The sequence below is a fragment of the Dreissena polymorpha genome, chromosome 9 (assembly GCF_020536995.1).
Source record: "Dreissena polymorpha isolate Duluth1 chromosome 9, UMN_Dpol_1.0, whole genome shotgun sequence".
NCBI classification, from domain to species: Eukaryota; Metazoa; Mollusca; class Bivalvia; order Myida; family Dreissenidae; genus Dreissena; species Dreissena polymorpha.
The window spans coordinates 83333791-83361710 of record NC_068363.1 but is presented as its reverse complement, the minus strand read 5'-3'; the positions used below and the strand labels follow the sequence as shown (position 1 = coordinate 83361710).

The 27920-nt window shown below is 39.9% G+C and overlaps 1 protein-coding gene and 1 long non-coding RNA gene across 2 annotated transcripts in view; both read right to left on the bottom strand.

The window, feature by feature from the left end:
* Window positions 1-2150: 2150 nt before the first annotated feature.
* LOC127843973 (apoptotic chromatin condensation inducer in the nucleus-like) overlaps window positions 2151-27920 on the bottom strand; it is a 64523-nt gene continuing 38753 nt past the window's right edge. The window contains exons 13-24 of the mRNA XM_052373899.1: window positions 25451-25514; window positions 22066-22217; window positions 21265-21429; window positions 20608-20820; window positions 18701-18854; window positions 12829-13070; window positions 11699-11806; window positions 10831-11013; window positions 10415-10619; window positions 9695-9795; window positions 8512-8643; window positions 2151-2518 (exon numbers count right to left, since the gene is read on the bottom strand). Coding sequence (XP_052229859.1) covers window positions 2276-2518; window positions 8512-8643; window positions 9695-9795; window positions 10415-10619; window positions 10831-11013; window positions 11699-11806; window positions 12829-13070; window positions 18701-18854; window positions 20608-20820; window positions 21265-21429; window positions 22066-22217; window positions 25451-25514 — 1962 coding nt within the window. The 3' untranslated portion in view covers window positions 2151-2275. The remainder of the gene's footprint in view (window positions 2519-8511; window positions 8644-9694; window positions 9796-10414; window positions 10620-10830; window positions 11014-11698; window positions 11807-12828; window positions 13071-18700; window positions 18855-20607; window positions 20821-21264; window positions 21430-22065; window positions 22218-25450; window positions 25515-27920) is intronic.
* Window positions 23922-25264, bottom strand: LOC127844013 (uncharacterized). Its single transcript, XR_008032507.1, has 3 exons — window positions 24701-25264; window positions 24353-24410; window positions 23922-24163 (listed from the first exon to the last, which is right to left on the bottom strand). It is a non-coding gene; the product is annotated as an uncharacterized LOC127844013 (long non-coding RNA).

The following is a 27920-nucleotide window of genomic DNA, read 5'->3' as shown; positions in this document are numbered from 1 at the left end:
TTAACCATATATTAAAAGTTACTAAGTCAAAAAAGGGCCCATAATTCCGTAACAATGACAACCAGAGTTATGCAACTTGTCCTTTTACTGTACCCTTATGATAGTTTTTGAGTGTTCCAAGTATGAAAGCAATATCTATGATACTTTAGGGGTAAAGTGGACCAAAACATAAATCTTAACCAAATTTTCAATTTTCTAAGTATAAAGGGCCCATAATTCCGTCCAAATGCCAGTCAGAGTTACATAACTTTGCCTGCACGGTCCCCTTATGATAGTTAATAAGTGTTGCAAGTATGAAAGCAATAGCTTTGATACTGTAGGAATAAAGTGGACCTAAACACAAAACTTAATCAAATTTTCAATTTTCTAAATATTAAAAGGGCACATAATTCTGTCAAAATGCCAGTCAGAGTTACATTACTTTGCATGCACAGTCCCCTTATGATAGTTAGTAAGTGTTGCAAGTATGAAAGCAATAGGTTTGATGCTTAAGGAATAAAATGGACCTAAACACAAAACTTAACCAAAATTTTCAATTTTCTAAGTATAAAAAGGGCACATAATTCTGTCAAAATGCATGCCAGAGTTATCTAACTTTGCCTGCCCAGTCCCCTCATGATAGTAAGTAAGTGTAACAAGTTTGAATGCAATAGCATTGATTCTCACTGAGAAAAGTGGACCTAAACGCAAAACTTAACCAAAATTTTCAATTTTCTAAGTATAACAAGATGTGTTTGTGAAACACAATGTCCCCCTATATGATGTTTGACATTGTAGGATGACCTTGACCTTGTGAAGGATGACCTTGACCTTGACCTTTCACCACTCAAAATGTGCAGCTCCATGAGATACACATGCATGCCAAATATCAAGTTGCCATCTTCAATATTGCAAAAGTATTCATAAAATGAGCGATTTGGGCCACATATATTTGACCTCTGACCTTGAAGAATGACCTTGACCTTTCACCACTCAAAATGAGCAGCTCCATGAGATGCACATGCATGCCAAATATCAAGTTGCTATCTTCAATATTGCAAAAGTATTCATAAAATGAGCGATTTTTGCCACATATAATTGACCTCTGACCTTGAAGGATGACCTTGACCTTGACCTTTCACCACTCAAAATGTGCAGCTCCATGAGATACACATGCATGCCAAATATCAAGTTGCTATCTTCAATATTGCAAAAGTATTCATAAAATGAGCGATTTTGGCCACATATATTTGACCTCTGACCTTGAAGGATGACCTTGACCTTTCACCACTCAAAATGTGCAGCTTCATGAGATACACATGCATGCCAAATATGAAGTTGCTATCTTCAATATAGCAAAAGTTATTGCAAAATGTTAAAGTTGGCGCAAACAGACAGACAGACCAACAGACAGGGCAAAAACAATATGTCCCCCACTACTATAGTGGGGGACATAAAAAGGGCACATAATTCTGTCAAAATGCATGCCAGAGTTATCTAACTTTGCCTGCCCAGTCCCCTCATGATAGTAAGTAAGTGTACCAAGTTTGAATGCAATAGCATTGCTACTTTCTGAGAAAAGTGGACCTAAACGCAAAACTTAACCGGACGCCAACGCCGACGCCAAGGTGATGACAATAGCTCATAATTTTTTTTCAAAAAATAGATGAGCTAAAAATGACGCCATTTTCCCAGCGAAATTCTTTAGTTGAACTCTATAAGAATGTGTATAAACTGTGAAAAAAAGCATAAAATAAAAAGAAAATTTGTTGGATTCGGTGGAATATCGATTTTAATTCACTCGTGATCATAGAAAATAGTGGCGAAAATGTTATTTTCTATGATCACTCGTGAATTAAAATCGATAATCCACAGGATCCAACAAATTTTCGTTTTATTTTGTGCGTTTTTTCACAGTTTATAGAATCCAACAAATATCCTCTATGTAATACATCAACCAACAATTCAATAAACCAAACAACATGTGGACCTCAGCAGGTCCCCTTCAAACTTGTGTGTATAAAAATATTCTACAGATGACTGTCTATATGAACATGTCTTGTATATGAATGACACAAAATGGTATGTTCCAATCTTGTAAAATGTGTGCTGTCAAATGGTCATTACTTGATACATTGAATACTTGTAGTATGTAATAACAGCCAAAAGTATCATTTTCAAAAGAAATTTGTATTCCAGTTCCAAACAATTATGGATGAACCAACAATAACATATCTGTTGAAAAATGAATTCTTGGGCAATTGAAAAGTGAGAAATGGTTATCTTCATTAAATTATTAACGCCTCTGTCTCCTTGAATCCACTGGGCTGCTATCCTTTCGCCGGCTCGACTCTATTGGACTACTGTCCCTACGCCTGGCGGATTCCATCGGACTGCTGTCGCGCCTCCGGCTGGATTCTAACGGACTACTTTCCCTATGCCGACGGTTACTAGGACTGCCTCCCTGTCGACGTTCCAAAGAATGTTCAGGTCTCCGACTATCTGGCATAGGGTTTCTGGCCCTTGCTTTCTCACGTTCCTGAAACACAACAAGAGGGTTCAAAGGCCCTTGGTTGCTCATCTAAGACATGTAGGAAGTTATTGTTTGTGATATTTGTTTCATGATAGTGGTTTTTTATCAAAATTTTGAACTCTTTATGTTACACAATTTGATTTGAGCTGAGACAGAATTAGAACACATGATTCAAAATGTCATCTTAAGGAGGTAAATCTGTCATTATGCTGTTATTAAGGTAAATTAAAAAACTGTATTGTAATTATATACATGCACTGTTTGTTCAGATGGTAGAGTAACTCCTTATATTGTTATGTAACAAAAAGCAAACCTCTATGCCTTACGCTGTCAGAGGCGATGATTTTTCAAGTTTAAACTATATTTATATTGAACTAACTAGTAGAGCACTTGAGACCCCCTTGGCATGATTCACATACTTGGTAGAGGACTACTATATGATGTTACATGACACATATCAAACCACTAGGCCAGTTTGCTTTGCATATACGGGAAACTAGCAACCCCACGAACAGGATCTATTTTGATCCCATGGACATGATGATTTACATGCCATAAATACCAAACCTCTGGATCTTGTGGTTTCCAAGGTGATATTTAAACTGTTCACTATACCTACAAAGGAAACAAGTGACCACCAGGGCATGGCCAAATTTGACCCTAGAGCATTATTTGAACAATTTTCAAAAAGAACCACCATATGATACTTTACTTCAAATATTTTACTTCAGGGCCTTGTCGTTTTAGAGAAGATTTTTGACCCCAAGGTCATAATTTGAACCACGCTATGGTGTTACATACTAAATATTAAAACTCATAACTTTTGCTGTTCAGCAATATTTATAACAAGAAACTGTCGGAGACGGGTGATGCTCCCCAAAGGTTTTTTTGTCACAATATTGCACTATATATTCAGATAAAAGGAAACGTCTTGAGGGGCATAACTTTGGACAAAATAATACGATGGATGGTTTAGCAACTTAAAAATTTCAAAGGGCCATAACTCTCTAAATAAATCATCTAACCAGAACCCACAAATAACATGCGCATCTCCTCAAGGTAGTTAAGCTTCCCAAAAAGCTTCATTGAATTCCAGTCAGTAGTTGGGGGGACAAGAATTGAACTATATGTACAGTTTATAGAAAATTTCAAAGGGCCAAAACTCTGTGAAAAATCAATCCGACCAGAACCAGCTGATAATATGCACATCTCCTCTTGGTAGTGAAGCTTCCCATAAAGTTTAATTAAATTCCGGTCATTAATTGCTGAGAAATAGCCCGGACAAAAATTGTGCACAAACGGAAGGACACACGGACAGACGAAGCGGTGACTATATGCTCCCCCCAAAAATTTCGGGGGAGCATAAAAATCTAGCTTTAGCTCTTGTGTCCTTTATATATAATTGACTGGGACAATAAGAAAAACTTTGAGAGTGCCAAGGAGCATTCCGTTGAAGTTTCTTTAAAAAATTTAGGAGCAGAGGTTCATAACAGACGCACACACTCATGCACTGAGGACATGCATCTCAGCATCTTAAAACTATATTGTTCTGATGTGAGCTAATGAACTTGATAAAGGACAACCATAAGATGTTATTAAACTAAGAACAAACATTTCAGCCTTGTGGTTTCAAAAAAAGTGTTGTTTTTTTTCACTATAAACCTATGAGGGGAAACAATTAACCTCAGGGCAGTGCCAATTTTACCCCAGGGGCATAATTTGGATACACTGTAACTCCAACATAAAGGGGATGACGGGGCCAAGTCACAAAACAGCGTTATAAATGAATTCGTGTTATAAATTCTGAGCTCATTTATTCATAAATTATTGCAAGGTTATGTTGTCAATTGCCAATACATGAATATTAACCCCGCCGTATCAAAAACTGCATACATACTGCTTTTCTAATGTGCATATATATCCGATTATCCTATATACATGTAATTACTACATCAATTTAAACAAGACTATTGTCAAGCAATATGGTCCCCTATCGCTGAAACTCCACCATTTTCAGCAATATTTCTAGTCTATTTGTTGCCATAGCAACCAGAATTCTTGACGTAGGAACAAAATGAAATGAAGTGCATAATCTCCATAATGCCATCTGTCTATCTTTTAAGTTTCATGAAAAATATGAAGAACTTTAAAAGTTATCGCAGGATCCAGAAAAGTGTGACAGACTGACAGACTCATGGACACACAGAGCGCAAACCATAAGTCCCCTCCGGTTTCACCGGTAGGGGAAAAAAACACAAACATACGCCACTTTTGGGGATTGTAGAATGACTAGTGCATCATTGGACAGTGATTTCATGGGACAATGTTTAGATTTAATTGTAACAACCAATAAACGAGTGAGTTAAAATTAGATTCAATGCAATAGGGTACAACGCAATGTTTTATTGCGTCATCCGCTATCAAAAAACTTGCTTCTGGGGATTTCCTGAAAATCACGCGAAAATGAACTTGAATTTCTGAAGACAATTACCCTACAGTATGTTTGGATGGAACTAATCATCTTGATAAATTATTTGATTTCTCTTTGCCTGTTACGTTTTCTATTGCATTTTAGCAGACAATATTAAAATTCATGTTATGTATCATACAGCTTGTGAAAGCTGTCAATATTTAAAAAAAGATCGATAGCACATACATGAAACAAATGCTATTTTCACACCTGTATTGCACCAAACAATAGATAATCACACTTAAGCTGCCAAATTCTCCAGTAATTGTTAGTTTCTATAGATTAAAAGTGAGCCATTATTCAAACAGCATATTGGATGACTGCATATTTGAATGTTAAAAAAATGCTCTACACCGAAATGGAAGTTTGGAGAAAAACGGGAGCCAAGACCCACTCTCATTATATTGGATTCAGTATTATAACAGAGCACGTTATATTAGATTTACAGTGTAGACTTGTTGAAAAATAAACACCAAACCATTTAGCCTTGTAGTTTTTAAAGAAGATGTTCTCTAAGTACATATAAAGAAAACAGGAGACCCCAAGGGTGGGGACAATTTTGACTCCAGGTGCATGATCTGAACAAGCATGGTTAAGGACCACCATACATACCAAATACCAACCCTTTGGGCATTGCAGTTAAAGTAAAGAATATTTGTTAAGTGTTAACTATTTACTTTATACACATATGAAACACATGTGACCTCCAGGGCAGGGAAAATTTTGACCACACTGAAATAATCTGAACACATTTGGAAGAGGACTCTGCCCGATGGGTGACCCTCTGCTATCTCTTCTCCCTCCCTGACTCACCTCTGAACCCTGCCCCTTGAATGGCCCCTCTATTATCTCTCCTCCCTCCCTGACTCACCTCTGAACCCTGCCCCTTGGATGGCCCCTCTATTATCTCTCCTCCCTCACTGACTCACCTCTGAACCCTGCCCCTTGGATGGCCCCTCTATTATCTCTCCTCCCTCACTGACTCACCTCTGAACCCTGCCCCTTGGATGGCCCCTCTATTATCTCTCCTCCCTCACTGACTCACCTCTGAACCCTGCCCCTTGGATGGCCCCTCTACTATCTCTCCTCTCTCCCTGACTCACCTCTGAACCCTGTCCCCTTTGGATGGTCCCTCTGCTATCTCTCCTCCCTCCCTGACTCACCTCTGAACCCTGCCCCTTGGATGGCCTCTATATTATCTCTCCTCCCTCACTGACTCACCTCTGAACCCTGCCCCTTGGATGGCCCCTCTATTATCTCTCCTCCCTCCCTGACTCACCTCTGAACCCTGCCCCCTTTGGATGGTCCCTCTGCTATCTCTCCTACCTCACTGACTCACCTCTGAACCCTGCCTCTTGGATGGCCCCTCTATTATCTATCCTCCCTGACTCACCTCTGAACCCTTCCCCTTTGATGGCCCCTCTACTATCTCTCCTCCCTCACTGACTCACCTCTGAACCCTGCCCCTTGGTTGGCCCCTCTACTATCTCTCCTCCCTCATTGACTCACCTCTGAACCCTACCCTTGGATGGCCCCTCTATTATCTCTACTCCCACCCGGACCCACCTCTGAACCCTGCCATTGGATGGCCCCTCTACTATCTCTCCTCCCTAACAGACTCACCTCTGAACCCTACCCCTTGGGTGGCCCCTCTATTATCTCTCCTCCCACCCTGACTCACCTCTGAACCCTGCCCCTTGGATGATCCCTCTACTATCTCTCCTCCCTCACTGACTCACCTCTGAACCCTACTCCTTGGGTGGCCCCTCTACTATCACTCTTCCCTCCTTGACTCACCTCTGAACCCTACCCCTTGGGTGGCCCCTCTATTATCTCCCCTCCCTGACTCACCTCTGATCCCTGCCCCTTGGATGGCTCCTCTATTATCTCTCCTCCCTCACTGACTCACCTTTGAACCCTGCCCCATGGATGGCCCCTCTATTATCTCTACTCCCACATGGACCCACCTCTGAACCCTGCCCATTGGATGGCCCCCTCTACTATCTCTCCTCCCTCACAGACTCACCTCTGAACCCTACCCCTTGGGTGGCCCCTCTATTATCTCTCCTCCCACCCTGACTCACCTCTGAACCCTGCCCCTTGGATGATCCCTCTACTATCTCTCCTCCCTCACTGACTCACCTCTGAACCCTACTCCTTGGGTGGCCCCTAAATTATCACTCTCCCTCCCTGACTCACCTCTGAACCCTTCCCTTGGGTGGCCCCTCTATTATCTACCCTCCCTGACTCACCTCTGATCCCTGCCCCTTGGATGGCTCCTCTATTATCTCTCCTCCCTCACTGACTCACCTTTGAACCCTGCCCAATGGTGGCTCCTCTACTATCTATCCTCCCTCCCTGACTCACCTCTGAACCCTGCCCCTTTGGATGGTCCCTCTGCTATCTCTCCTCCCTCCCTGACTCACCTCTGAACCCTACCCCTTGAGTGGCCCCTCTGTTATCTCTCCTCCCTCCCTGACTCACCTCTGAACCCTGTCCCTTAGATGGCCCCTCTATTATCTCTCCTCCCTCCCTGACTCACCTCTGAACCCTGCCCCTTGGATGGCTCATCTACTATCTCTCCGCCCTCACTGACTCACCTCTGAACCATGCCCCTTGGGTGGCCCTCTATTATCTCTCCTCCCTCCCTGACTCACCTCTGAAACCCTGCCCCTTTGGATGGTCCCTCTACTATCTCTCCTCCCTCACTGACTCACCTCTGAACCCTACCCCTTGAGTGGCCCCTCTATTATCTCTCCTCCCTCCCTGACTCACCTCTGAACCCTGCCCCTTGGATGGCACCTCCTACCATCTCTCCTCCCTCCCTGACTCACCTCTGAACCCTACCCCTTGGGTGGCCCCTCTATTATCTCCCCTGCCTGACTCACCTCTGATCCCTGCCCCTTGGATGGCCCCTCTATTATCTTTCCTCCCTCACTGACTCACCTCTGAACCCTGCCCCATGGGTGGCCCCTCTACTATCTCTCCTCCCTCCCTGACTCACCTCTGAACCCTGCCCCCTTTGGATGGTCCCTCTACTATCTCTCCTCCCTCCCTGACTCACCTCTGAACCCTACCCCTTGAGTGGCCCCTCTATTATCTCTCCTCCCTCCCTGACTCACCTCTGAACCCTGCCCCTTGGATGGCCCCTCTATTATCTCTCCTTTCTCCCTGACTCACCTCTGAACCCTGCCCCTTGGATGGCTCCTCTATTATCTCTCCTCCCTCCCTGACTCACCTCTGAACCCTGCCCCTTGGATGGCCCCTCTACTATCACTCCTCCCTCACTGACTCACCTCTGAACCATGCCCCTTGGGTGGCTCCTCTATTATCTCTCCTCCCTCCCTGACTCACCTCTGAACCCTGCCCCTTTGGATGGTCCCTCTACTATCTCTCCTCCCTCCCTGACTCACCTCTGAACCCTGTCCCTTGGATGGCACCTCTACCATCTCTCCTCCCTCCCTGACTCACCTCTGAACCCTGCCCCTTGGATGGCCCCTCTACTATCTCTCCTCCCTCCCTGACTCACCTCTGAACCCTGCCCCTTGGATGGCCCCTCTACTATCTCTCCTCCGTCCCTGATGGGGCTATGAAGGTCACCAGCCACCGACCTCTGTCTCAGCTTAGGCTTCAACATTCCCTGCTTCTCCCGTGCCTGCACCTGCCAGACAAAAAAATGCAATTCAAGCATGTGCTGAATATCAGATACCTTGATTGTGAGGGATATTAACACTTCCACATAATGCAGCATATGCACTCTGTTGTGAACATTTCAATGTCCCATGAACATGCTTACCACTTGATGCTTTCTGAATCATAATGTGCTCATTTTATTTTAACATTCTATTCAAATAACAAGCTTTCTTGTTTTCCTTCCTCTTTGCCTAGCCTGGTATCTGGCTGTGCTTATCAAAACAATATAAGCATTTTCTATATAGCATATATTTATGAAATTATATTATATTCAATAAGACAATTCAAGTAACTTAAATTCAGAGGCGAGATAAAAGAACCACCTTAGGGGAGGACAATACGTACACCTATTTCAAGATTAAACTTAACTCTTCATAAGCATATTTATTATAGATCCAGCAAAGTTAATAAGTATTTGTAAAGTAAGTAAGCCATTGAAAGGAAGGCAACCAGCTGAAAGGAGGAGAAATCAAACCCCTGTAAATTAGATAATTTTAGAAAGTCACAATAATATGGTCTGTACAAATAATAAATAATATTGAACACAAATTTGAGCATACTATACCATGGATGAATACTTTCTCAATGTATACCGGACACTATTATTATTGTTTTCAATTCGTCATGACAGCTGTTTAGATTACTTTTAAATAGGGAAGGTACTAAAAATGTTTTCTATCAAAACATTTCCTATCTTGTACTTAAATGATAATAATAATTTGTCAGAGTTTTTCACGTGCAATCCACATCAAATACTAATAGGTAGCATTGAAACAAAAGAAAAGGTAGCATTGAAACCAAAGAAATTAATATTACACTCCAAAAAGAGTGATACATTTTATTTTAATTGTGTGTTTGATTATTTGAATTTTTCACTGTTTTCAACAGTATTCCGTCATTTTGAAAATGGACATTATGGTAAGTGACAATTCAACATTGACAATTTGGTTACAATCATGACTGTGGAGTAGAGATTATTCCCAATCCCACTGGATACAAGGAGCTAAGGTGAGTCCTACCTGTAGCTCAGTGAGAGGCAGCCAGTAGATACAGGGGGCGGTCTTGGTCTTCTTGAACAGATCATCCAGCAGCTTGGCTGGCGGCTCATCCTCTTTCTTGTCTGCACACACAACAACCAGGAGTAACAGCAATAAACCAGGAGTAACAGCAATAAACCAGGAGTAACAGCAATAAACCAGGAGTAACAGCAATATAGGGAGACTTTCATCAGCTTATAGTTTGATGGTGTTCCAAGTCACAACCAGGGGGTATTGTCAAGTATGGATTGAATATTTGAAAATTATTGCATAGATTATTTAAAGTCAAGATGCCAGAAAAAAATTGGGTAATGTATGGTTTAAATAAATTCAGAATAACAAGCAAATTCGTTGAATTGATATCCCCCGCAAATATGCTTCTGGACACAAAAGTGTTTTATTTGACACTCAAAAAAGCATTTTTTCAAGGTACAAAGGGCCATAACTCCGTTATTAACAGATGGTGTACAATGCCATTTGGCATGCATCATCCTCTTATCCATGTATATACTCATACCAAGTTTCAATGAAATCCGCCAAAGCACTTCCAAGATATGGCTCCGGACGGACGGAAAGACGGACAGACAGACAACACCAAAACAATGTCCCTCCGCCTATGGCGGTGGATAAAAAAGCTCAAAGGGTTTTTGACAAAGACATCACTATTAAAGGGTGAGGAAGACCCATTACAAATGCTGTCACCTTTCTTGACATCTCTTCTGTTGATCTTCTCTGCAGACTGGCCCCTGTCTCTGTCAGCCTTGCGAGCCCGTGGTGATGGGGACCTCACATTGTCACGTGACCTTGACCTGGACTTCTGCAGGGTGCGGTCCCAGTCCTCACGGGACTTCTTATCTCTGTCCCACTCCCTCACCGGACCCGACTTCTTCTCGCGCTCCTCCCGCTCCTAATCACCAATGTTTTTAAACTAAATACACCAGTAGTTACTTCAATCAGGACTGAATTTGTATAAACTCCATGTTCCTTTGTTTTCAATTAAAATCAAGGAGACTTATTACATGGAGAGTAACCATACCCAGATGATCACAAAGGAAATATGCACACCAAGTTAATGAATCATTTAACATAATTTAATCAGAACTCTGACTTGTACACACTTTTATCCTCTGTTCTCGCTCCCTCCTGCGGGCCTCCATTTCCTTCTCCCTGCCGTCTCTAGCCCCCGGGTGGGTCTCCCGTACACTAGGCCTCTCTTTAGGGGCTTCCTGGCCACCCTCTTTGAGCTTCCCTACTGCTGGTGCTGCAGGCTTGGGCTTCGTCACGCCTCTGTAGGAATCCAGCTGTATTGGATAACAGAAAATCTACCTGATGGAAAACTATGTTTCATGGTTTGGTAAAGAATGTATTAGTTGATTGGTGTTACTTTGGATATTGTCCTATACTTTAATTCTTATTTCAACTATAAATCTTGTATATTTGATGCTGACCCTATACCACTTAACCAGTATCTAGTTTAATTGGCTTCCAAATATTCAGGAAGTTACAGGACAGGGCTGCACTGTACTGACAGCAGGCTGCCATTTGTATCAGGCTTAATCAATGTTCACTGGTCATTGAATAATTGATGTGCCGTATTGAGATTTATTTTATGCTTTCCGGTGGTTTATAGAGACATATCAGTGAAATAAAACTGATATTTCACTGTTTTAAACAGTGAATAATATAGATATTTTTCACTGTTTTACTGTGAAATAACGTCATTTTTCGACGAAATGACGTCATAAATGCAGCGAACTTATCCAGTGTAACTCTTTTACAATATAAATAAACGATGAAAACAGCATAAAATAAAAAGAAAATTTGTTGGATTCGATGGAATATCGATTTTAATTCACTCGTGATCATAAAAAATGCATATTTTCACTTGTGGCTGTGCCACTCATGAAAATATTGTTTAATATGATCACTCGTGAAATAAAATCGATATTCCATCGAATCCAACAAATATCCTCTATATCGTCATACCTGGTCTTGTGCTGCAAAGTCTGCCGTCAGTGTTTTGGGGTTGGACTGAGGCCAACGTGTGTTATGCAGGGCTCTCCTAGTGTTCTCAGCCTCCTCCACTGTGGCATACTGAAACACAGACTCTGTCAGTGTGTACATTTGGGATTGTCCCCTAAGGTAAAGACCTAAAATATACTACTTGGGAGCCTTCTTATGATTGGAAGTATCAATAGTTAACCCCCCCTGATTAGACCAATCAAGGGACTTCATAAAGGGGTTGGAATAGCAGGCTGGTCTTTGTATCGGGTTTTTGTAGACAATCATATATGTACATATAAGGACTTTCCCCAAGGCCTTTAAGATCATACAAAATAAAATAGAAAGACAAATAACACATGTCACCTAGCACCAATTGGAGAAATCACTGACAATATACTAATAAACAAGATGTGTTTGTAAAACACTATGTCCCCCATATATTTGACCTTTGACCTTGAAGGATGACCTTGACCTTTCACCACTCAAAGTGTGCAGCTCCATGAAATACAAATGCATACCAAATATCAAGTTGCTATCTTCAATATTGCAAAATTTAACCTTTGACCTTGACCTTTGACCTTGACATTGACCTTTAACCACTCAAAATGTTCAGCTCCATGAGATACACATGCATGCCAAATATCAAGTTGCTATCTTCAATATTGCAAAAATTATGGCAAATGTTAAAGTTTGACGCAAACAAACCAACAAACAGACAGGCCAAAAACAATATGTCCCCCAGTATAGACTTGGGGACTTAAAAATAACAAATACATTTTCAGATGTGTCCTTAATACCATTAGCAGTTGGCTATCTAAGTTGTATGTCCTTACTTGATGCTGTCTTTGAGTGACTGTCAGATTAGCGTGATATTTGAAGCGTAAATTAATAATATAGCCAGAGAAAAGTAATACAAAAAAACAGGTTTAGTCTTATGATCCATTGAACCATTGAAATATAAAGGAGAATAATAGGTTCTTTTAAAGCGTCCAACAAAGCGAGGTTGTTGCAAATCTAGGTGATCCTAAAGCAGGGTTTTAGTGTACATATTAGCTTAGAGAACTGATCCTTTGATATTTTAATTTCATTCTACAAAACACAAATCGACTTACACTAGCAAAGCAGTGAGACTTGATCTTGTCAATCCAAAAGTCCTCTTCTATCAGTGTCCCATATCTGCCCAGCAGTTCTTTCAGCTGGTGAAGGGTGAAGGGTCTCACAAGATTGCGGATGTGCACTATCTTGGTGACAGGGTTGCGCGCAGGGGAGGGGCTTCGCGCAGGTCTCTCTGGCTCATCGGCAGTGATCAGTGTCGCCGCTCCAGACTCCAGACGGCGGATCACCTTGATCTCCTCTGCAAGAAGGCAGAATCACTTACAACATCACACCATCCACCTCATCATCAGCACAAAACTAATCAAATCAACTTTATGTATAATGTCAGTTATAATGAAACTAACATTCACTTTCACAATTCAATACCACAGCATTTATATTTATATTATAATAATTCAATAAACCAAAATAGTAACTAAAATTTAATGTTGTCCATTAAATACTTTGTTCTTATAAACAAGACTATTGCCAAGCAATAAAAGTCCCCTACCGGCTCCACCATTGTCAGAAATTCCACCATTGTAAGAATATTTTTTTATTTTTTGCCATAGCAACCAAAATTTTTGATGTAGGAACAAAATGAAATGACGTGCATAATGTCCATATTGCCATCTATCCATGTTCCAAGTTTCATGAAAAAATATAAAGAACTTTTAAAGTTATCGCAGGATCCAGAAAAACACCATTTTCAGCAGTATTTCTAGTCTATTTGTTGCCATAGCAACCAGAATTTTAGACGTAGGAACAAAATGAAATGACGTGCATAATGTCCATATTGCCATCTATCCATGTTCCAAGTTTCATGAAAAAATATTAAGAACTTTTAAAGTTATCGCAGGATCCAGAAAACCACCATTTTCAGCATTATTTGTAGTCTATTTGTTGCCATAGCAACCAGAATTTTTGATGTAGGAAAAAAATTAAATGACGTGCATAATGTCCATATTGCCATCTATCCATGTTTCAAGTTTCAAGAAAAAATATGAAGAACTTTTAAAGTTATCGCAGGATCTAGAAAAAAACACCATTTTCAGCAGTATTTCTAGTCTATTGTTGCCATAGCAACCACAATTTTTGATGTAGGAACAAAATGAAATGACATTCATAATGTCCATATTGCCATCTATCCATGTTTCAAGTTTCATGAAAAAATATTAAGAACTTTTAGAGTTATCGCAGAATCCAGAAAAAACACCATTTTCAGCAGTATTTCTAGTCTATTTGTTGCCATAGCAACCACAATTTTTGACGTAGGAACAAAATGAAATGACGTGCATAATGTCCATATTGCCATCTATCCATATTCCAAGTTTCATGAACAAATATTTAGAACTTTTAGAGTTATCGCAGGATCCAGAAACAAGAAGGCCATGATGGCCCTGTATCGCTCCACTGCTGAAAAAAGGCTGAAACAAATATTCTCTGCATGTGCAAATACTTAAATATAGGCCCTATTTAAGCACATGTACACTTTTGTGACCCCCTGGGCTTGGTCAAATTTAACCCCAGGGGCATAATTTGAGCAAACTTTGTAGAGGACTACTATATCTCACTACATGTACATACAAAATATGGTAGCCCTAGGTCCTAGAGTTAAGGACAAGAATATTTTTAAAGTTTTCACAAAATAAGCAAGATATAAGCGTATTATTATATAATGTTCAATTTTGTGACCCCCGGGTCAGGGTAAAATTTGACCCAAAGGGCATAATTTGAACAAACTTGGTAGAGGACTATAAGATGTTACTGCATACCAAATTTGGTAGCCATAGTCTGAATGGTTTTCAACAAGAAGATTTTTAAAGATTTCACAAAATAGGCGCTTTATAAGTGTTTATTCAATTTTGTGACCCCCCAGGGCAGGGTCAAAGTTGACCCCAGAGGCATTATTTGAACAAATTTGGTAGAGGTTAATTAGATGTCACTACAAACCAAATTTGGTAGCCCTAGGCCCAATGGTTATGGACAGGAAGATTTTTAAAGTTTTCACTAAATAGGCCCCATAGAAGTGTATGTTCAGTTTTGTGACCCCCCAGGCAGGGTCAAATTTGACCCAAGGGGCATAATTTGATCAAACTTGGTAGAGAACTATTAGATGTCACTACATACCAAATTTGGTAGCCCTATGCCTTATGGTTAAGGACAAGAGAATTTTTAAAGTTTTCACAAAATAGACACTATGGAAGGGTCAAATTTGACTCCTGGGTCATAATTTGAACAAACTAAGTGGAGGACTATACAATTTTACTACATACCAAATTGTGTAGCCCTAGCCCTAATGGTAATGGACAAGAATTTTTTTTAAGTTTTCACAAAATAGGCATTATATAAGCATATGTTCAATTTTGCGACCCCCGGGGCAGGTTCAAATTTGACCCCAGGGACAAAATTTGAACAAATTTGGTAGAGGACTATAAGATGTCACTACATACCAAATTTGATAGCCCTAGGCCGGATGGTTATCGACAAGCAGATTTTTGAAGTTTTCACAAAATAGGCCTTATATAAGAATATGTTCAATTTTGTGATCCCCTGGGGCAGGGTCAAATTTGACCCCAAGGGCATAATTTGAACAAACTTGGTAGAGAACTATAAGATTTCACTACATACCAAATTTGGCAGCCCTAGTCCCAATGTTTATGGAAAAGAAGATTTTTAAAGTTTTCACAAAATAGACTCCATATAAGTGTATGTTCAATTTTGTGACCCCCAGGGCAGGTTCAAATTTGACCCCAGGGGAATAATTTGAACAAACTTGGTAGAGGACTATAAGATGTCACTACATACCAAATTTGGTAGCACTAGACCCAATGATTATGGACAATAGATTTTAAAGTTTTCACAAAATAAGCCCTTTATAAGCATATATTCATTTTTGTCACCCCGGGGGCAGTTTCAAATTTGACCCCAGGGGCATAATTTGAACAAACTAAGAAGACAACTATTACATGTCACTACAAACCAAATTTGGTAGCCCTATGCCATACGGTTATGGACAAGCAGATTTAAAAGTTTTTCCACAATAGGCCTTATATAAGCATATGTTCAATTATGTGACCCTCGGGGCAGGGTCAAACTTGACCCCAGGGGCATAATTTGAACAAACTTGGTAGAGGACTATAAGATGTCACTACATACCAAAATTGGTAGCCCTAGGCCCAATGTTCATGGACAGAAAGATTTTTAAAGTTTTCAAAAAATAAGACCTTTATAAGCATATATTCAGTTTTGTGACCCCCGGGGCAGTTTCAAATTTGACCCCAGGGGCATAATTTGAACAAACTAAGAAGAGAACTATTACATGTCACTACATACCAAATTTGGTAGCCCTATGCCATACAGTTATGAACAGGAAGATTTTTAAAGTTTTCACAAAATAGACCTTATATCAGCATATGTTCAATTTTGTGACCCTCGGGGCAGGGTCAAACTTGACCCCAGGGGCATAATTTGAACAAACTTGGTAGAGGACTATAAGATGTCACTACATACCAAATTTGGTAGCCCTAGGCCCAATGGTTAAAGGTCGCCGTGGTGTAATGGATATGGTGTCCGCCTAGCGACCGGGAGGTTACGGGTTCGATCCCCACCGTGGGAGCGTTCTTTAGATCTCCCCAAAGACACCACGTACTGGTTCTAGGCCCAGGAAACGGACTCAAGAGCATTTATATAAGCCTTAGGCTTTCGATGCAATCGAGCTAAAATAAATAGGTTTAAACTAATGGTTATGGACAGAAGGATTTTTAAAGTTTTCACAAAATAGACCCTATATAAGCATATATTCAGTTTTGTGACCCCCGGGGCAGGGTCAAATTTGACCCCAGGAGCATAATTTGAAGAAATTTGGAAGAGGACTATTAGATGTCTCTACATACCAAATTTAATAGCCCTAGGCCCAATGGTTATGGACGGGAGGATTTTGAAAGTTTTCACAAAAAAAGCCTTATATAAGCATATGTTCAATTTTGTGACCCCCGGCCCGGCAGGGTCAAATTTGACCCCAGGGGCATAATTTGAAGAAATTTGGAAGAGGACTATTAGATGTCTCTACATACCAAATTTGATAGCCCTAGGCCCAATGGTTATGGACGAGAAAGATTTTGAAAGTTTTTACAAAATAGGCCTTATATAAGCACATTTTCATTTTTGTGACCCCCGGGGCAGGGTCAAATTTGACCCCAGGGGCATAATTTGAACAAATTTGAAATGGTATCACCCCAGGAACATTCCTGAGAAATTTCATCAGAATTGGACCAGTAGTTTAGGAGAAGAAGATGTTTTAAGGAAAAGTTGACGCACGCACGCACGACGGACACAGGACCATGACATAAGCCCCGCTGGCCTCTGGCCAGTGGAGCTAAAAAACACCATTTTCAGCAGTATTTCTAGTCTATTTGTTGCCATAGCAACCACAATTTTTGACGTAGGAACAAAATGAAATGACGTGCATAATGTCCATATTGCCATCTATCCATATTCCAAGTTTCATGAACAAATATTAAGAACTTTTAGAGTCATCGCAGGATCCAGAAAAAAACACCATTTTCAGCAGTATTTCTAGTCTATTTGTTGCCATAGCAACCACAATTTTTGACGTAGGAACAAAATGAAATGACGTGCATAATGTCCATATTGCCATCTATCCATATTCTAAGTTTCATGAACAAATATTAAGAACTTTTAGAGTTATCGCAGGATCCAGAAAAGTGTGACGGACTGACGGACGGATCCAAAACCATAAGTCCCCTCCGGTGAAACCGGTAGGGGACTAACAAACCCTAAGCAATCAGACATTAAATCATAAAAGTATTATAATATACATTAAATTAACATTTTTATATTTTTTCAGATTTATTATATTAATTTTATAGAAGACCTTAAATATGCATGGTTCAAAAGATTTTAATTTTTGTAACTGAAGCCCTCTTAAAATTGGTGGAATGTAGCTTATGAATGCATTTTTTTACAGTATTGTGTCCACAGATGACGAAAGCAATTATATTACACCTCCAAAAATAGAATGTTTCTCAAAGCCCATATACATTTCAAGCGCTTTCAATTCCTCAAAAAAGAATAACAGTAAACTATAAACATTTCCATTACGTTTGGTCAAGATTAAGTGAAAACTGTACCAGTAGCCAAGAAGAAACAAAGAATTTCAAAAAATAATTTAGTAAAAAAAGGGCAATAACTTTGAAGTACCTGGTGCAAATCGGCTAGTTATCGAACTTGGCCTTCATTTTATGTCGACATTTCCAGAAAATCTGTTTCAGATTGTATGACACATTTACAACTGTGAGACAGGAAACCGTCAGTGTGCCCGCCCTCCCTTCAGCCATTTTTTACAATACAATTTTAAATGTTTGTTTCTCGTACATTCACTCGTACATTTTTTTTGTCATAGAATCTTCAACAGATATTCTGGAAATGTTGAAATCAGCCATAATATGCCCAATCAAAAGACTGGCTTATAAAAAATTTTGAACTATCATGTTGATACAATTTTTAAATTAAATGGGAGAATCTGTTCTCTATTCTTTAATTAGCTTTCAAAATCATTTTCATTCATTAAAAATATTACATAAAGTTTATGTGCAGTATAATATAGGTAATAGTAAACTTTTAGTGACCTTCCTGTCAGCCCAAAAACATATAGCCGAAGGCTTCGGTCAACTTTTTATTTAGGGCTAACTGGGAGGTCATTAAAGGCCTACGATTTGTATTTACTATTTCTTATAGAGCAAGTACTGAAGGTCAATATGCTGATCACCAACTGTTTAAGAATCTCAACCTCCCAATGCCACACTGCAGGTAAAATAAAGCAGAAGTAAAAGCTTTGCAAAACATTTCAGCCAACTGTGCCCGTACTGTTTCTATCTTTCTTGTCTTTCTTTGTTTTCTTTGTAGGACTGGTGTTTGCAGGCAGGTCTGTCTGTTTAACCTTCTTCTTACTGGCAGATTCCACCACATTCACCAGTCTTGCTGCCTCTGTCTCCATACGCTCCTCCTCTATTGCTGCATCCTGGGCAGATATCACAATACTGGTTCATTAAAATTATCAATCATCAGAAAATCACGCTAGGATTGAAAAGAGACAACTTTTAAAAGACATTTTGTATAGTCATTAACAATGAAATTATTTTTTTGATTTTCACTGTTTAAAAGCAAAATTTAACCTTTGATCTTTATGTGTGACCTTTACATTTTAAGTAGGGCGATGGTTGTAACGAATGATACACAGCGTGGTGAATATTTGTGGTAAATAATTTTAAAATGCATGATTTACGATGGGGCTACAGTAAGGACAAGCTGTTTTTATGGACAACTTGATGCTTTGATCTCTAAGTTTGACCTTGACCTTTGATGTAGGATGACAGGTGTTAAACGTGACTTGCTATCTCCTCACGGTGGTCATTTGTGGTAAGTTATGCACGATGAATGATAGTTACAATCAGACAAGCTATTTCATGGTAACATTTAAACTTTGACCTCTGACCTTGACCTTTGAGGAAGGGAGATGGGTTTTTACAAGTGACATGTCATCTCATGATGGTGAACATTGTTGCAAGTTATTTTGAAATAGAACACAGAATTACAAAGTTAAAGTCTGGAAGAGCTGGCATGCACTCAACAATTGAAACTACCGTATCGAGCTTTCCACAAGCTGGCTCAACAAAAAGGAGTTTCTTGTTATGCAGTTTGCATAAAGGGATCCCTGTCAATTATGAGTTTTATCAAGTACAGTTACAGGTGTTAATTGCAATAAAAAATGTCAAATCTTTAATTGCCACTCTGATAACACTGCACAGATACTTCGGGATGTCACATTTTTGTTCAAAATTTGATTTGCATTCACATAAGACAGCGCAAATATGACCTGAAATGAAATTGTGCCTTCAATTTGTTTCTGAAAATGACAATTATACAAAAGAGATACTTTAAAGACTGCACTAACATTTCCATAGATCAAATTTTGCCAAATTTGAATCCTGCAAAATCAAGATGGCCATGGTGGCCCTGGGTCGCTCACCTAAGTAGTATTCACTTTAAGCAAGGGACCTAGAGAGTTAACAAGGTTTTACTACAGCTGTATTAGAAAAACTGCCCAGCCCCCTGGCGGCCATATTTTTCAACGCACCAGAACCATTTAAAAACTCAGCCGAGATATCATTAGAACAAATGTCCTGACCAAGTTTCATGAAGATTGGACTTAAAATAAGACTGCTTGAGTGCTAACAAAGTTTTACTATAGCCATATAAGGAAAACTGCCCCGCCCCATGCCAGCCATGTTTTTCAACTTACCAGAACCATTTTTGAACTCATCTGAGATATAATTGGGACAAATTTTCTGACAAAGTTTCATGAATATTGGAAGATAAATGTGACTTCTAGAGTGTTAACAAGCTTTTTCTCTAATTTGACCTAGTTTTTGACCTCAAGTGACCCAGTTTTGAACTCGACCAAGATATCCTTGGGACAAATCTTCTGACCATGTTTCATGATGATCAGACAATAAATGTGGCCTCTAGAGTGTTCACAAGGCAAAATGTTGACGATGAACGACGCTCAACGGACAACAGTCAAAAGGTGATCTGAAAAGCTCAACATGAGCACGTTGTGTTTAGGTGAGCTAAAAATGATTCCAAAGTACTGACAATCATTTCTGTAAATGACAGTTTTGCAAAACAGATATTTATTGTCAAATACAACACACTTAATCTTTAATTCCCCAGTGCTCCCACACTGCAGAGCAGTGATGTCCCTGTAAGGGTACCTTCTCGTTGTCCCCTGTGGGCCCCTCCTCCTGCTCCTCAGTCCCCTTGGCAGCCTTCTCTACCCCCTCCTGTGCCTCTCTCTCCTCAGACTTGCTCCTGGCAGCCTCACTCTCAACTTCAACCTCATTCTTAGCTTCATCATCTTTATCACTGTCCCCATCACTGTCGTCATCACTTGTCTTGTCATCATCACTTGCCTTTCGGCCCACATCCTGGCCAGAACAAAACAAACCATTGATTTGTCGAATGCAAATACTAAAGCAGCTTCTATATCTGACTGAATATGAGCCAATATGAGCCAAACGACACTAATAAGCACGTATTTACAATATAATTTTACATCATAATTTATATTTCTTTTCAACAGAAAAGTTAATAATTATCCTTAAACAATATGAGAGATCATATCTGATTCATTCTTACACAGAACAGGATAACAGAAATATATAACAAGAAACATGCAAACGTATCAAAACCCATTTTGTAAACATTTTCCATCTTAAATTTATCAATCCAAAACTAGATCTGCCTTTCAGCTACCCACACACACAATTTCAGCCCAACACGTCCATCAATACTTAAGTAATCAAGAGGAATCAGTTTTCTATATCATCAGTAAAGCAACCTTGAACTTAAGACTGACTTTTCCATGTTACCTGTGTGACAGTCCTCTGTATGTGTACAGCCCGTGTGTCGGTCTCCTCTTTGTGCTGGGACAGGGCAGGGTCCTCGTGGTCGGTGTCATCCTCATAGTCCATCTCATCTTCTAGTATAGGGTCTGCTGACAGCTTCAGGGAGGGGCTGATCTCGGGGATCAACTCCTGTAACATGGTGTCATGGGTGGCGGTTAGATGCATCGGTCAGTAGTAATCATACATTTGAATAACAAAATCCAAAAATCTAACACTTTCCAAAAAATATAAAGCTTCTCACTGGACTTTTAAAATTAACAAGAACGCCATTATGGCCCTTAACCCATAACGCATTAATGGTTTCAAACCATGGTCGACAATTGTACTAGGGCAGCCAACCAAACAAGTTTGAACATGGAAATGTACAGGATCATGAAACATGAATAATCCTTAAATAATAATAATGGTCAAACTATGGTTGAACATGGCACTATGAAATGTTTTTGCTCTAGGAGTATAACAAACACAATAGATACTTAGAAAAGCTCAAAGACATAGCAGGGCTTTTTTTCTTGATTATTGGACAGGGCCTGGCCTTCCATTTGGGGGAAAAAAATCTCAACAAAACTTAGAAAGGAAAAAAAATCCCAAAGTAACCTGGACATTTGGTGAAAATAGTATCATTTTAAAGAAACTCTCTTTGGGGAAGGGGCCCTTCATAAGGCCTTTGCTAAAGAAGGAAAAAAGCCCTGCTTAGTAATTTTGTTAAGTTCAGTAACTGGTGGCAGGTTTGCCCATGTGGTATGTATGTGAGGCAGGTCTCACCTTGAGGCTGTCAGTGGAGATGGAGATGCTGGCTGCAGTCTTCCTAGGTTTGAGGCCTGCAGACATAGTCTGGGAGCCCCACTTGCGTCTCTTCACTGCAGGCCTGTCCTCCACTCCATCCTGGGCCTTGTCACCAGTCTCTAAGGGACGCCCTGTGCACAGAACAATCAGGCATGGAGACAAACTACCAAACAATTAGGCATGCAGGCAAACTACAGAACAATTAGGCATGCAGGCAAACTACAGAAAAATTAGGCAACTACAGAACAAGGGCTGTTTGTAAAACATGCATGCCCCCCATATGGGCTGTCCGTTGTAGTGGCAGCCATTGTGTGAATACGATTTTTGTCACTGTGACCTTGACCTTTGACCTAGTGACCTGAAAATCAATAGGGGTCATCTGCGGGTCACGATCAATGTACCTATGAAGTGTCATGATCCTAGGCAAAAGCGTTCTTGAGTTATCATCCGAAAATCATTTTACTATTTCAGGTCACCGTGACCTTGATCTTTGACCATGTGACCTCAAAATCAATAGGGGTCATCTGCAAGTCATGATCAATCTACCTATGAAGTTTCATGATCCTAGGCGTAAGCGTTCTTGAGTTATCATCCGAAAACTATTTTACTATTTCGGGTCACCGTGACCTTGACCTTTGACCTAGTGACCTCAAAATCAATAGGGGTCATCTGCGAGTCATGATCAATCTACCCATGAAGTTTCATGATCCTAGGCGTATGCGTTCTTGAGTTATCATCCGGAAACCATTTTACTATTTCGGGTCACCGTGACCTTGACCTTTGACCTAGTGACCTCAAAATCAATAGGGGTCATCTGCAAGTCATGATCAATCTATCCACTAAGTTTCATGATCCTAGGCCCAAGCGTTCTTGAGTTATCGTCTGACAACCACCTGGTGGACGGACAGACCGACCGACAGACCGACCGACATGAGCAAAGCAATATACCCCCTCTTCTTCGAAGGGGGGCATAACAATCAGGCATGGAGACAAACTACTGAACAATTGCATGTAGGCATGGAGGCAAACTACAGATAAATTAGGCATGGAGGAAACTAGAGAACAATTTGGTATGGAGGCAAACTACAGATAAATTAGGCATGGAGTCAACCTACAGATCAATTAGGCATGGAAATAAACTACAGAAAAATAAGGCATGGAGGCAAACTACAGATTAATTAGGCATGAGGTAAACTACATAACAACTAGGCATGGAGGCAAACTACAGAAAAATTAGGCATGGAGGCAAACTACAGAAAAATTAGGCATGGAGGAAAACAACAGAACAATTAGGCATGGAGACAAACTACAGAACAATTAGGCAAGGAGGTAAACTACAGAACAATTAGGCATGCAGGCAAACTTCAGAACAATTAGGCAACTACAGAACAATTAGGCATGGAGACAAACTACAGAACAATTAGGCATGGAGGCAAACTACAGAACAATCAGGCATGGAGGCATACTACAGAACAATCAGCAATAAAGTCAAACTTAACATGGTCTGCACAGAACAATCAGGCATGGAGGCAAACTACAGAACAATAAGCAATTAAGTCAAACTTAACATGGTCTGCACAGAACAATTAGGCATGGAGGCAAAACAAACATGGTCTGCACAGAACAATTAGGCATGGAGGAAAAACAAACATGGTCTGCACAGAACAATTAGGCATGGAGGCAAACTACACATTGCATACACACAGAACAATCAGCTATAAAGTCAAACTACACATGGCCTGCTCACAGAACAATTAGGCACATTGGCAAACTAAAGAACAATTAGGCATGGAGGCAAACTACAGAACAATTAGGCATGGAGGCAAACTACAGAACAAGGGCTGTTTGTAAAACATGCATGCCCCCCATATGGGCTGTCAGTTGTAGTGGCAGCCATTGTGTGAATACGTTTTTTGTCACTGTGACCTTGACCTTTGACCTAGTGACCTGAAAATCAATAGGGGTCATCTGCCAGTCATGATCAATGTACCTATGAAGTTTCATGATCCTAGGCCTTATTATTCTTGAGTTATCATCAGGAAACCATTTTACTGTTTCGGGTCACTGTGACCTTGACCTTTGACATAGTGACCTGAAAATCAATAGGGGTCATCTGCAAGTCATGATCAATGTACCTATGAAGTTTCATGGTCCTAGGCGTAAGCATTCTTGAGTTATCATCCGGAAACCATTTTAGATATTGCAAAACTTTAACCAAGGTTAAAGTTTTGGACAAACACAATTAATGAATCACTGTGACCTTGACCTTTGACCTAGTGACCTGAAAATCAATAGGGGTCATCTGCCAGTCATGATCAATGTACCTATGAAGTTTCATGATCCTAGGCATAAGCATTCTTGAGTTATCATCCGGAAACCATTTTACTGTTTCAAGTCACCGTGACCTTGACCTTTTACCTAGTGACCTGAAAATCAATAGGGGTCATCTGCCAGTCATGATCAATGTTCCTATGAAGTTTCATGATCCTAGGCGTAAGCATTCTTGAGTTATCATCCGCAAACCATTTTACTGTTTCGAGTCACTGTGACCTTGACCTTTGACCTAGTGACCTGAAAATCATTAGTGGTCATCTGCCAGTCATGATCAAAGTACCTATGAAGTTTCATGATCCTAGGCTTAAGCATTCTTGAGTTATCATCTGGAAACCATTTTACTGTTTCGAGTCACTGTGACCTTGACCTTTGACCTAGTGACCTGAAAATCAATAGGGGTCATCTGCCAGTCATGATCAATCTACCTATGAAGTTTCATGATCCTAGGCCTAAGCATTCTTGAGTTATCATCCGGAAACCATTTTACTATTTCGAGTCACTGTGACCTTGACCTTTGACCTAGTGACCTGAAAATCAATAGGGGTCATCTGCCAGTCATGATCAATCTACCTATGAAGTTTCATGATCCTAGGCCTAAGCGTTCTTGAGTTATCATCTGGAAACCATTTTACTATTTCGAGTCACTGTGACCTTGACCTTTGACCTAGTGACCTGAAAATCAATAGGGGTCATCTGCCAGTCATGATCAATGTACCTATGAAGTTTCATGGTCCTAGGCCTTAGCGTTCTTGAGTTATCATCCGGAAAACATCTGGTGGACGGACGGACGGACTGACCGACAGACCGACATGAGCAAAACAATATACCCCCTCTTCTTTGAAGGGGGGCATAAAAATTGATAGCTAAAGATATAATTGAAACACAAGACGTGATACAAGCCTTTGGTGAATTCGTCAGTAAAGAGCAGTCCATGACTTAACTCAGGTCAATAGCGCACTATGTATTGCCACATGTTTCTATCAGTTAGCCAGTATGATGCCCAACTCTGAAGGTACTAGGGAGTACTTACTGTTGAGTGAGATTTTCTTGGCCTGCTTCATCTCAGGAACTTGTGACGATGTTGATGAAGACTCCTAGAAATAAACACCAGTAAACAACCCACACACGAATACATGTGACATAATGTAAGTTTAGATTTCTGATCTTTTATAACTAGACAGATTTTTGTATTGCATATTTATCTGGTTAAAACATTTAATTGCATAATTATGGTTTTAGATTATGGAAATTTCAGAAAATCTTTGTTACAGATTTTGATTTCATATTTTACAAATAATATTTCAAAAAACCAATTCAGAATTTCTTATACAGCCTACACATAATTATATCTCAATCAATAATTCATTCTTTCAGTTGCAAACAAATTAAAATGAGCACTGCCTACCAGGATAAAGAAACAAACTCCTGCAAAAAAAAACATTGGTTAATTACACCAACAGTTGATAACATTTCTGAATACCACCACATCGTAGCCTGACCTCGTCACTTCGTCGGGCCCATACTACAGATGTAGAGAGGATAGAGGGTAAATGTACCAGTGCTACTAGAGATCGCTGCCCAATGAACCCAGAGTCTCCAATCTGTAGATGGTCCTGCAGTGCACTTCTTCACATTATCACAATAGGTACTCAAATGTGAATTGTCCACATATATCTTCCATTATCACAATAGGAACTCATATGTGAATTGTCCACATATATCTTCCATTATCACAATAGGAACTCAGATGTGAATTGTCCACATATATCTTCCATTATCACAATAGGAACTCAGATGTGAATTGTCCACATATATCTTCCATTATCACAATAGGAACTCAGATGTGAATTGTCCACATATATCTTCCATTATCACAATAGGTATTCAAATGTGAATTGTCCACATATATCTTCCATTATCACAATAAGAACTCAGATGTGAATTGTCCACACGTATCTTTAATGATCAAACTAGGTTCTTGGATGTGAATTGTCCACATATTTCTTTAATGATAACAATAGCTTCTTAGATGTGAATTGTCAACAAACTATTCCATGGTACATACAAGTCCACACATTGAAGCCATAGAAACTTTGATATTAAAAGAACACTACATCATGTTCACCCATAGAAGACATTTGTTCTTTAAAGAAGTATACATCACCTACTTCCTGGTAGTTTTCTTGTAGATTTTGGTATGTAAATTGCCCAAACTTGACACATACTATTTCACTTTGTAAATAACGGAGGCATGTTTAAGATGTTGGAGATGCTTGGTATTGACGTTGATCAAATTCACTGGTTATGAAGAACGTCTGTGTGTACAGGATTTCACTGGTTATGAAGAACGTCTGTGTGTACAGGATTTCACTGGTTATGAAGAACGTCTGTGTGTACAGGATTTCACTGGTTATGAAGAACGTCTGTGTGTACAGGATTTCACTGGTTATGAAGAACGTCTGTGTGTACAGGATTTCACTGGTTATGAAGAACGTCTGTGTGTACAGGATTTCACTGGTTATGAAGAACGTCTGTGTGTACAGGATTTCACTGGTTATGAAGAACGTCTGTGTGTACAGGATTTCACTGGTTATGAAGAACGTCTGTGTGTACAGGATTTCACTGGTTATGAAGAACGTCTGTGTGTACAGGATTTCACTGGTTATGAAGAACGTCTGTGTGTACAGGATTTCACTGGTTATGAAGAACGTCTGTGTGTACAGGATTTCACTGGTTATGAAGAACGTCTGTGTGTACAGGATTTCACTGGTTATGAAGAACGTCTGTGTGTACAGGATTTCACTCACATCAATACAATCTTTTTTACTGAATTTCTAGTTAAATATAAACAAAGTGAAACTCTTGTTTCAGTTGCTCATATCTGTTTTATATCTCATCGATAATGATCATTTCAAGTCATGAAAGCAAACATGTTCAATGTTACATCAATCAAGTCCTACTTTGACACAAAATGCTGTTTAATTCAGAGATGATTTTCTGGTAACAACATGACATGTGGAAAGTTGAAACATTATGTCCAAACACAGACTTCGTCTTGTGCACAATCCCAGGTGTAAGCATTGACTAGTGTACTCAGCTCTATGCCCTGCTAGCCAGCATGCTGCAGGCAATACAGACACCCTATGTCTCTCATGTCTCCAACGTTTGGGTTCATTGGGGGTAGAGGGAGGGCACTGGATTTTTGTCCTGGGGCCCAGAATGGGGTATCTAGAGATTTCCATCAGCCAACCATGCGTCTGACCAGCTGCATCATCAGAGACAGGTCGTACAAAACAAAGCATTTCTGAAGGAGTTTTACTACTTTTCTTCCAAGAAGTAAGATAAAAAATTTACTTAATTTATCAAAGCATACATAACAAGAATAAACTAAATCTAGTGGGGACATACTCTCACATTGAAATAAAGAATCTAAAAGTCAGAATATCAATAAACTCTATGACATGCACATGTAAATTACAGAACTGACATAAAGTAGCATT